The sequence below is a fragment of the Arachis hypogaea genome, chromosome 12 (assembly GCF_003086295.3).
Source record: "Arachis hypogaea cultivar Tifrunner chromosome 12, arahy.Tifrunner.gnm2.J5K5, whole genome shotgun sequence".
Classification (NCBI taxonomy): domain Eukaryota; kingdom Viridiplantae; phylum Streptophyta; class Magnoliopsida; order Fabales; family Fabaceae; genus Arachis; species Arachis hypogaea.
Genome location: NC_092047.1, coordinates 41,742,413 through 41,754,744, shown reverse-complemented (window position 1 = coordinate 41,754,744; position 12,332 = coordinate 41,742,413). Strand labels below are relative to the sequence as shown.

The 12,332-nt window shown below is 33.7% G+C and overlaps 1 protein-coding gene across 1 annotated transcript; it reads left to right on the top strand.

The window, feature by feature from the left end:
- The first annotated feature begins 838 nt into the window (after positions 1-838).
- LOC112727347 (uncharacterized) lies at positions 839-11,872 on the top strand. Its single transcript, XM_029290718.2, has 11 exons — positions 839-855; positions 1,401-1,533; positions 2,571-2,637; positions 3,670-3,739; positions 7,932-8,560; positions 8,655-8,902; positions 9,074-9,277; positions 9,369-9,461; positions 9,571-9,678; positions 10,608-11,001; positions 11,762-11,872. Exons 4-10 carry the CDS (start codon positions 3,732-3,734, stop codon positions 10,992-10,994), a joined length of 1,677 nt encoding a protein of 558 aa, XP_029146551.2. The 5' UTR covers positions 839-855; positions 1,401-1,533; positions 2,571-2,637; positions 3,670-3,731; the 3' UTR covers positions 10,995-11,001; positions 11,762-11,872.
- The last annotated feature ends 460 nt before the right edge of the window (positions 11,873-12,332 follow it).

The following is a 12,332-nucleotide window of genomic DNA, read 5'->3' as shown; positions in this document are numbered from 1 at the left end:
TTTAAAGACTTTAATATTCTTTCACCACCACTATAACATTTTTGAGCTATTGCAACATGTTCCATAAATAACCCTTAAAAAGTGTTGTCTAAAGTAGTTAAAAGCATCACTTAAAATTTATTGCAAAAAAATAAAGCTAATACAACACCTTGTTAATAAGTGTTATTTTTGATCAATTTAAAAAACATATAAAAAACGTTGCTTTAATAAATTAAACAAACAACATTTATAATATTTATATATTACACTTATCAAATGTTGCTATATTAAATATACAAAAACAACTATTATAAAAATAATATATTACTTTCTTTAAAAGTTGCCTTTAGAGTTATTTTAAACTTCACGTTTCAAGTGTTGCTTAAAATTTTTTAATATTTTTTAAAAAACAAAAATAAACTATATGGTATGCACAGAAAGAGAAAAAGAGGGAGAAGAAAACCCCAATCCATTCCAAAGTGCTTCGTTCCTAAAATCACAACCCTAACAAAATTCCTAAAATATTTCAATTAATAAAATCACAAAATCCTCAATCCATTCCAAATGTTTCGTTCCTCTATTGTTCTTCAATCCATTCGATGACGATGCGCATTTCTTTATTGAGCTTCGATCTCAATCTCTGCTCGCTAATGAGCTTCGATTTTTTCTTCTCGTGAATGTGCTTCGATCTTCTCTGCTCGTCAATGTGCTTCGATCCTCTGCTCCTCTCCTCGTTGAGCTTCGATTCTCTACTCGTTGAGATTCGATCATCTGCTTGTTGAGCTTCAATCCTCTACTTCTCTTTTCGTCGAGCTTCGATCCTCTCTGCTCGTGTTCATCACCGCCACTGTTCGATTATCACTGCTCGTGTTTTTGGTGAGATTCTCGTTTTTGACATTCTTCTACAGGTATTGATGATTCTACCGTTCTTTTTTCTGCTCTATTTTAGCACCTGTTTATATATCCTTCCTATTGACAAGTTTAGGTCATGCAAATAGCATTCCTGTTGTTACTTTGGAAAGTTTGGGTGGTGATGGTGTTTTTGGAGGGTTTGGGTGATGGTTGTTATGGGTAGCAGGCGAAGGAGCTTGAGAAATTGGTGATGGAACATATGGAGGATTAGGTGATGGTTGTTATGAGCAGGGGAAGGAGCCTGTGGTGGAGTTGGAGAATGATAAGGTGGTTGAAAAATTGGTGTTGGTACATATGGAGAAGGTAATGATCTTGGTGTTCCTGGTGGAACAATTGGAGTGTATGGAGGGTTATGGCCAGGGAAGGGAGCTTGTGAAAGAGGGGGATGATGATTAACTTAAATAACATTTACTACTTTTCTGCCAGTATTGAATTGCCTATGTGCTTCACAAAATAATTTCTTTAGAATCTCTATTTAACTGTGTAACGTGTCTTATTCAAATTTGCAGGCTGCTTTTCTGTCAGCTTTGGTTGGATCAGAGGTTGCATATTCTGCTGCACAAGCTACAGTGGCAACTCTCTCGGAGGCTTACGAAACAACTAAAAATCATCGATCATTCCCAAGAAACACATCACTACAAGGTGAGAATGGCGAATATCTTTGGCTTAAGATTATGAGCTTCTGAATCAATTAAGATAATGGTCATAATGGAGGTTATCTTGAAATGGATGGATCAATCTTCATCATGTACTTATTGGACTAGTTTTTGAAACGTGTTTTTCTAAATTATGTGAATCTATACACTGTGCTGCAATTTTTTTCGTTTGTTTTTCTTCCTCCCCTCTTCTTCTGGAGCTGATATAGTATGTTCATGTGATTCTCAGCAGAAAGTGAAGAATTTAACTTATTAACTCATTTTTCTTAGTATAATGCTGGCTTTGTTTTTGATGCAGAAGCTGGTATTAAACCTTAGCTTGTTAATAAACATTTCTGCAACTGACCTTTTCTTGAAAATAGCAAGACCCGCCGCTTTGACGCTTGTGAAGATCCAGAATATGGAATTTTAAATTTTAATGATGTCACTTAATTTGAATTTATGAGTTTTAATCAACTATCTTATCATATTGATTAAAAAAGTTCTCTTTATTTTGTTTAATTAAAACAGTGGTGTTTGTGTATCTTTACTCTGTTACTTTGAGATTTTTTCATTATAAATTTGGAGATTGAAAACTGTGTCTCTAACTAATAGCTTAAACTTTTAGGATAAGTGTTTATATGATAAGGTATTGGAGTTTCTATAATTTAAAGGTCTATGTAAAACTCATAGCCTGTTAGAAAAAATTGGGATTGCATGTTGGATTATTAGGCCTTGTGTTATGCTAGAGTTTCAACCATAATCTAACTTCTTTCATTCAGAAACAGGTTAAGAAATTATGAAAAGAACAGTGACTATTTGTGTTGTGTTTATGATGACTGTGACTGTTTTGATACAATCACTTGCAACATTAAAGACAGCTAGAAGTATTTGATTTTTGTAATAGAGACCTCAATGTATGATTGGTTGACAAATTGACATTACAGTATAACTGTGTTGAAATTCATTTCCTCTTTGGCATAACTGTTAATCTTTTGCTGCAAAAAATTAGCTACCATTTATGATTCCAATTCCTTCATGTAGGCAGTGGAAATTCATGGCTGCAACATGGTTTTAATTCAACAAATACTTCTGGCATCAATGAATACAGGTAAGGTCCTTTATATTCTGTATTCCCTACGAAACCGGCTCAAGTTTCCTCTGTGCAGGACCTTTTTGAGTTTATATGCTCAGGGCCTTTGCTAGAAAAAATAGGTGTGACTGCAGAGATGGTTGCAGAGTACATAGATAAGTGGTTGTTATACGGTCGGCTGCTATCTCAATTGTTTCAGTTGAACGAGTTGTACTTAACGGTGCCTCAAAAAGCTAGGATCTATCAATATTATTATTATTATTATTATTATTATTATTATTATTATTATTATTATTAACTGCCAGAATGAGTTGTATCCATTCTTGGAACTACTAAGACCAATACTTGCATCATCACATGCCTTGTTTCCATTGGGGGAACCTATTCGGAATAGATATATATGGCTACTTCATTGTACAAATTAATGCGTATATTCATAAATATTTCTTTGTATTTTTCTTTATATATAGTCATCATGTACGTATCTTATCCTTGTTTTTTTGACTGGCTCTGTGGACCTCTTCTTATCTTTGTTATCATTTTCTTTTCATGTGGCTCATAATTCGTTATTTAGTTTGGATGAGTAACTTTGTTTCTTGATTTGGGGATTTAAAAGAACAGCTTAGCTTCCAAATGATATAGATACAAGTGTCAAACACTTGGATGATCAAATTTCTACCTCCTGTACTTTTCAACCTTCCAAACTTTTAATCACAACCACGTTAATATATTTGGTTATTAAGTATCTTAAAAATATTAATCAAAATTATTTATATTTTTTTAATGGCCTTGCTAATAGTGTTTAAAAGCTTTTGTTCCCTTTATGTACAAAATTCATGAATGTGATTTGCAGTAATATATCAAAAGATGGACAGCTACAAAGAATAAAATGGCAGTAGTATTAATAGTGCTTTTGTTTATATAAAACCTGCACTCTCTTGTGTATATAAAAGCTGCACTAAGTGCAGAATCAGATTGATTCTATGCAAGTCACAATTCATTTTCACTCATACTCTTTCTCATCTCCTCTAGTCTCTCCTTCTTAATCAGATTGATTCCTTCACTCATACTTGGGTATAAGCAGCTGAACACTAAGTGCAAATTGTTGCGGCATGACCTCGTAAGATATTTTTATCTTATACTTATTTGTTTTTATATGTTTATATTATTCTTTTGCACTTTTTTATGTAACAAAATACTGATTGTTTAATTAAAAAATTAAAATATAAAAGCATTTTTATTCTAAAATATATCTTTTCAAAAGTAATTATTAATATTTCTTTTAGAATAATAAAAGAATTATGATTAGTTTGCATTTGGTTAGCTTTTTAGAATAATAAAAGAATTATTAATATTTCTTTTAAAATATAAAAGCATTTTTTTAATATTTCTTTTTATATATTTTATATTGAGCAACCGTGCATATATAGCAAGTTTTAGTTTAATAGTAATATCACTATGAACAATTAGGTTTTCCCAGGACTCATCCAAGAACTGGATGAGTTTACCAAGACATAGCCAAGAGTTTAGAGACGGCGTCAATAGATTCTTGGACTATGCTTACTCCGTTGGAAATCCTCAAGGAGAGGAAATTCTATGTCCTTGTGCTAAATGTTGCAACTTCCTTTGGGGTCAAAGAGAGTCTATTTATAGCGATTTAATATGCTTTGGATTTGTCAAGGGCTATACACGATGGGTTAATCATGGGGAAAGTGTAATTGGTATGGATGTCGATACTGGTGATACTGATGAGATTTATTCATGCGATGACATTGAAGGCTTGCTAGACGAAAGGTTTAGGAATGTGGCAGATGTTGAGGGAGAAAAAGAAGGTATGAACGAAGATGCAAAGAAGTTCTATAATTTGGTTGACGAGGCTAGCAAGGAACTATATCCTGGTTGCAAGGGATTTTCTACGCTATCTTTCACCATCCGACTATACTTGTTGAAGTGTCTACATGGATGGAGCAATGCCTCGTTCACTTCCCTCCTGGAGTTGTTGAAAGAGGCTATTCCTAACTTGAATCTCCCTTCTTCTTTCAACAAAGCCAAGGCTATGGTGAGAGATTTAGGTCTTGATTATAAAAAGATTGATGCATGCCCAAATGACTGCATGCTATATTGGAAAGAGCACGAGAATGAAACATGTTGCCATGAATGTGGAACTTCTCGTTGGATTGAGCCTGCGGTAGTTGAAGGTGATATATCTTCAAAGAAAGCTCACAACATTCCTGCAAAGACATTACGGCACTTTTCCCTAATTCCCAGGCTTTAAAGGCTATTCATGTGCTCAAAGACCGCTAAGAATATGAGTTGGCATCAGGAAGAGCGTAAAAAGGATGGAAAGCTAAAGCATCCTGCTGATGGTCAGTCATGGAAAGATTTTGATAACCGACATTCAGAATTCGCCAAGGAACCTCGTAACTTGAGACTTGGTTTGGCGAGCGATGGATTCAATCCGTTTCGAACCATGAGTATATCTCATAGCACATGGCCGGTTATTTTAATGACTTATAACTTGCCACCATGGATGTGCATGAAACAAGAATACTTCATGCTTTCTCTGTTGATCCCGGGACCAAAATCGCCAGGAAATGATATTGACGTGTACCTGCAACCATTGATTGAGGAATTGAAGGAGTTATGGGAACTTGGGATAGAAACATACGATGCCGCAAGAAATAAAACTTTTCAAATGCATGCAGCTCTCTTATGGACAATTAGTGATTTTCCTGCATATGCAATGTTATCCGGGTGGAGTACAAAGGGAAAACTAGCTTGCCCTTCTTGTAACTATGGGACTTGTTCTAGTTATCTTACACATAGTCGGAAGATGTGTTATATGGGTCATCGTGTTTTTTTGCCCGAGGAACATCCATGGAGAACTAATAAGAGGTCATTTAATGGAAAAGAAGAACATCGGAAAGCTCCACCGTTGCTAGAGGGCATGGAAGTTTTAAGTCACTTAGATTCTATGGAGAATTCCTTTGGGAAGACAAAAAAAAAGGTGAATGAAGGCCCGTGGAGGAAAAGGTCAATCTTTTTTGATTTACCTTACTGGAAGTATAACACATCAAGACACAATCTTGATGTAATGCATATAGAAAAGAATATAGTTGATAGTATTCTTGGAACTCTCTTGGATATATCTGGCAAGACAAAAGACCACCTAAATGCTCGATATGACTTGCAAGAAATAGGCATTCGTAAGAATCTTCATCCAAAAGAAATAAGAGGTCATAGAAAAGTGAAGTTTGCAAAAGCATGTTTCTCCATGACTAAAGTTGAGAAATCAATTTTTTGTGATGTCTTGAAGAAAGCAAAGCTACCTGATGGTGCTGCCTCAAATATTTCTCGATGCGTGAACCTTGCAGAAAGAAAAGTATCAGGTTACAAGACTCATGATGCCCATTTTATGCTGCATTATTTGCTGCAAATTCCCATCAAAAGTATACTTCCAGATTCGGTCGCAATCCCTTTAATTCGGCTTGGCTCTTTTTTTCGTCAGTTATGTCAAAAGGTTATCACATTAGAAGAGATAAATCAATTGGAAGCAGAGATTGTGATAACACTATGCCAATTGGAGAGGATTTTTCCTCCTTCATTTTTTGACATAATGATGCATTTGCCTATTCATTTGGCTAATGAAGTGAGACTAGGCGGCCCAGTTCAATTTCGGTGGATGTATCCTCCCGAAAGATACATGTGTACTTTGAAGTCATATGTTCGAAATAGAAGTCGTCCTGAAGGATCTATTGCGGAGGCCTACTTGGTTGATGAGTGTTTAACTTTTTGCTCACGTTATTTACATGATGGTGTTCAAACAAAATTGAATAGAATACCCCGGAATAATGATGCTAATGACTTTGAAGCGGAAATTCCACATTCATTTCCAATTTTGTTTCCTAAGAAAGGCTGTCCATTGGGAGCAAAGAAGGGTGAGATTTTTTCTCTTGACGACAAGTCTCGAAACCAAGCCCATAGCTATATATTATTGAACTGTGGAAAAATTGAAGACTATGTTAGGTAAATCCTACTTACCAAACATATTATTGAACTGTCCATTTCTTTTAATTTTTTTAATTATGAATCATGGTATTATCTCTAGGTTTTACTTACGAAAATCCTAATTTTGGATTTAGAGAGCATGAGGCTGATCAACAAGGAACAAGTTGGGTGAAAGCTAAGAACCATAGTATGAACTTTCCCTTATGGTTTAAAGCACGTGCCAAGCGTCAGAATGTTCCAGATTGGATTAAGGAGCTTTCTAGAGGGCCCAACAAGATTGCAAAAAGATATTCGGGGTATTTTATCAATGGGTATAGATTTCATACTAGGCAACGTGAGGCAAGACGCAAGACGCAAAATAGTGGTGTAACTTTAGTTGCGTTGACTACGAGCTTTGCAAGTGCAAAGGATCCAAATCCAATTCGTGCAAAAGTTTCCTACTATGGCAGAATAAATGATATAATTGAGTTAGACTACTTTGGAAATTTTAAGGTTGTATTGTTTAGATGTGACTGGTATGAGACTCAAGAGGATGGCTATGGCTCTTCGTATGTTCAATTCAACAAAAAATGCTATCAAGAAGAGCCTTTTGTGTTGGCATGTCAAGTACACCAATGCTTCTATGTGCAAGATCCATTTGATCAAAATAAACATTATGTTATGAAGTCAATTCCAAGGGATTTATTTAGCATAGGTGACGAAGCTGATGTTGATCCCCAAGCTATATATGAAAAAGAGCCATCTGACCAGTCAATGGGTCCTTCTATACCCAATGATAATGGTGAAATTGATTTGATTAGGGGTGACTTGCACGAAGTTGTTATAGATGCTTCAAAAGGAGTTCTTCTTTCACAAGAATACAACACAGAATCAGAAGATAATTCCGAAGACGACATTGAATGATTTATACTTTTTTCCTTCATTACACTAAATAGTAGGGAAGTGGAATGAAAGATGTATATACTTTAACTTTTTAATTGCATTAAACAGTAGGAAAGTGGAATGAAAGATGTATCACTTTTTTATATATGTGTCTTATGACATGCCTTCTTGTTTATTACTATTAAATAGTAGTCTTCAATTACATCCTCAGCAAACAGCTCCTTCAGTTCCACAATGTTATCTCCTTCAGCTCCTTCTTGTTTATTACTATTAAATAGTAGTCTTCAATTATATCCTCAGCAAACAACTCCATTCAGTTTCTTAATGATTTATTAAAGGCTGAATTTGGTGTTGGGAAAGAACTTTATTTACATTGCCAAATTCTAATGTCTAATGTCATCTTTTATTTTGTTTTATTTTAGAAATACAATGGAAACAAGAACTACTCCAAAGCGGAGAAGACTGGTAAAACAGTATCAAAGCAACAAGCAATTCATGCAGAAAAATACAGCAGAAATTCATAAGAAACAGCATTTTATCTCTCCAATGATGGCTGGTGGTCATGGACAAAAGAGAGTGACTCCTATGCCTTCTAAGCAAAGCACTCAAAAAGAAGTCCCAATTTCCAAAAGAATGAAAAGTATGCCGAACCAGAAAATTGGAGCTAGTGAAGAAGAACCAGAAAATCTTAAAAAGCGTCCAACCATGGGTATGGATAAATTTTTGGAGACACATGGGGTTCATTTGGAAAGAGAAGATGACGATTTTGAACCAAGTGCTGAAAACGAAAGATTTATTCAAGAAAAGCAACAAAATCTTAGGAAGACAAATACAAAATCAAGTTGTCAAGCCATGACACTTGATACATTTTTGGAGACAAATGGGATTCATGTGGAAGGAGAGGAGGAACATAGTGGAGTAAATGCTAATGAAGTTGGAGATGATGATGATGATGATGATTTCTCGGATGATGAGGACTATGTTGGTGAATATGAAGATGAAGTTCTTCATGGTGATGACAATCACCTTATGGAAACTAACAATGTTAAAGGTGCTGCACTTTATACATAATTATCATTTTACTTATTCATTAGCATGTATAGCTATATAATTCATTTAAATGGTTAAATTGCACATATTTATAGATACTCCAAAGACTAGAAGGACACGAGGAAAAACAAGGTGTGCTAAAATCCATGCAAGAAGTTGGGAAGAAAGAGAAGAGGTGACTTTTTATAAAGGACAAGCAGTGGGACCAACTCCAAGAAGAGTGAATGATTTAACTTACTTTATTGGAACAATGGGAAGGAATAGCGATTTCATAACATTGATGTACACTAGTTGGAAAGCTGTGCCCCTCAAAGTCAAAAAGCGCATATGGAAATATATTAATGTAAGTGTTTTATTTCTCATCTATTTTTTATGATCTGAAAATTTTCAATTTCGTATGGCTTAGCTGTAGTTTTGTGAAAATATATAGCTGCTGTTTTACACTGCAGTTTTGTCTTTGTTTTTAGTGTTCTTGAATTGTCATTTACAATTTTTGTTTTGTACTTTTTCGTAGTCAAAGTTCATTCTTCCAAAAGAGGGGAAAGGGTGGGTGATGACTGGTGTTCGAGAAGCTTGGAAAGGTTACAAAACAAGAATCAAGGGAAAGCATTTTGAGAGATATAACAACATTGAAGATATGCTGAAAAATCGCCCTTTAGATATTCCAGAAGTTCAATTTCAAAAGTTAATTGCATATTGGAGTATTCCTTCTGTTAAGGTGAGTTGTAGAATAAATAATTCTGTTTCTTTGTCTTTTTTTATGCTTTTGGTTTATTACATATAACTCCCTTTAATTTTGTTGGGTATAGGCTCTATCTCGTTTAAATTCTGAAAATCGTAAAAAGCAACAACATCAACATCGAATGGGACCTATAAGTTTTGCAAGAGTGCGTAATGAAATGGTAATAATTTTGATTTTTTATAAGTTTTTTCTTGTTGTATAATGACCATCTTAAAACTAGATAAATATTATTTTTGGCCATTTTTAATACTCTTTCCCCTTACTTGTAGCGTGAAATGAATGAAAACAAAGAAGACCCATCACAGGTTGATGTGTTTGTTGCAACTCGAACTGGACGAAAAGGAAAAGAGCTTGATTCAGGAACACAAGCTGTTATTGTAAGTCATAATAAGTTGAAGTAGAACTGCCTTAATTTATAAATTGATCTAAAATAAAACTGCCTTAATTTACAGTATTATTTTAAGTCAGATTGTCCTATATACAACTTAAGATCCTATCCTGAATATAAAATCCTGGATTCTCTTCTACCCTTAAGATTTCCACCGGAGGGTTTAAACTAAAAAAATGTATTGTTATAGATTTAAAACCAAAGTCAATTCCCCCTGGAGGAGGATTCTTCTTGAAAGCTAATATAATTTATAAATAACTAATTAAGTAGATTTAAAACATACATGATCATGTTTTGTGGGGTCCATAATTAAAATATACATGTGAATTGCTTATGCTTTAATTTATTTAGATATAGCAGGCGAGAAGTCAAAGATATAAATGTTAAATGATATATTACCTCTTAATTCTAATTAAAATAACAGTGATTTGGGATTTGGTAGGCATTAATTTAAGACAGCTTGCTTTTTTAGGTTTGAAATTAATCAAATCATCCTTTAATTTCTGTCATCTATTTATATTTAATGGGTAGCTGATATGGACATGACTGGTAAAGGACATAAAATCTAAGTTTTAACTTTTAATATGTTCATTATATCATTATTAAAAGTATTAAAAGTTTCCCCAATGAAGTTCTTATCTCAGAAACTTTCATTAATGCTGCATCCCTACTCTCATTTGCTTCCATTAACTCCCTCTTGAGTGTCTCAATTGAAACTATTCACATGTCCTTAAGAACTTGAGAAACTTTCTCAGATTCAGTTCTATTTGGGAAACTCATCATCACATTCTTGCTATGCTTCTTCTTGAACCGAGGAAATAGCCATGACATAACACCTTTACTTTTAGGCTGTTTTGGAAAGAAGCATGAGAATCAGTGAGTGGAACAAGCTAAAATTGTTATGTTTTCTTTTAATAGGATAAACTTAAGAGCCACCAAGAAGCTGGAGACACTCCCGAGAAAGCATTTACTGCAGTATTTGGCAAAGAACAACCAGGAAAAGTTCGATGTTATGGGAGGACAATCACAAAAACATCTCTGCAGAAAGAACGGGAGATTGCTAAAATTAAGCAACAACATGCAGAGACTATAAGTTCAATGAAAACTGAACTTCATGAGACAAAAGATAGAGTCCAAAGTTTGGAGGATCTTGTGAAGCTTCTCTTGCAACAGAGTTCTCTTGGCACAAATATTGATGAAGCACTATCTTTATTACGAGCCAAGGAATCAACACATGATATAAATAGTAAGCAATGTTCGAATGGCAACGATCGTCCTTCCTCATCAACTCGTGATCCAAAGTGATGACCAGGTATAATAAAAAAATTTGCAGTAATTTTTGTGATTTATCATTTATTGGGAATGGACTATCAACATTTTTGGCCTTTGCTTTCTCTGTCTTCTGCCATCTTACTTCATGGTGGCTTCTGCAATACACTCTTGCTATTTTTAATCAATCATCTTTTTTTTTCCTTTTTAATTACTTATTTTTGTAGCGTTGTGCTACTGTGAGGAAGAAAATTTTTTCCTCATTGCTGAAATAATGTGGCTATGTTGGGGAGTGATGCGTGTTGTCACTGCAACAGACTCTAGTAACTGCTGTTTCATTCGCAGGAATGACAGAAATTGTCAAGGGAGTTGTTTCATATCTTTATCTTTTCATTTTTTCCCCCTTCAAATTTATGTTTCAGTCATTTATTTCTCTGTTGCTTTCTCTCAAACATAAATTAATTAATTTTATACGATAGTGATAATAAAAGAATAATCATTAAAAAATAAAAGAGAAAAATCTAATATAGCAGCAACGTTATTTCCTTCCACACCAAACAGTTATGTGAGTGAAGTCTCTTCCTGTGAGCTTGTTCCTTCTGATTCTATGATTCTAAATAAGAACTACTAAGCTAATACCTTTTTGGAGCATTCATCATTATCTGAATTGCATTTCTCTTTCTCAGTTTACTCAGGTACTTCATCAAACACATACCATGCATCATTTTCCGTTATTGCACCTTTTATGTTTCAATTTTTTTTTAAATGCAACTTTAACTAAACCCCAATTCATTTAAATGCAGCAGTTATTGGACTCAGTGGAGGCAAGAGGATTTTGAGTTCATCATACCATTACTCTGATGTTACCGAAAAGCTTTCATTTGGCACTGATTTTGGATCCACACATTATCAGATTGTTCCAACAAAGTCAAGCATAGATATTTTGATATTATTTTGATTGATATTAATTACTATTTTGTTATGACAATTATTGTTAGACAAAAATTTTATTATTTTGTTGAGAATTATTGATGAACATGTATTAGAAATACTAATTGAACTTTTTAATATCTATTTTAATTAGAATTTTATTTTTAGTTATTTTGTCTCTTTTATAATTATTTTTTATTGTGCACAAATTTATTTATTAATTAAAATAATTACACATGTATGAACAAAAAATTTTATTGTAAATTTTATTTTTTATATTTTTATTACAAAAATAATTTTTATTTTTATCAAAAAGACAACCCTTTTATTAGTTGCATATTTTGAATATTAGACAACACTTGTATGGTTGCATATCCAAAAGAAAAAGCAACACTTGTATAGGTTGCATATCCAAAAGAAAAGGCAATATTTTAAAGGGTTGCA

Excerpts from the sequence above, each read along its gene's own strand:
- LOC112727347 (XM_029290718.2), top strand. Across the intron at positions 9,278-9,368 it reads GGAGTATTCCTTCTGTTAAG|GCTCTATCTCGTTTAAATTC; the intron begins GTGAGTTGTAGA and ends TGTTGGGTATAG. Across the intron at positions 9,679-10,607 it reads CAGGAACACAAGCTGTTATT|GATAAACTTAAGAGCCACCA; the intron begins GTAAGTCATAAT and ends TTCTTTTAATAG.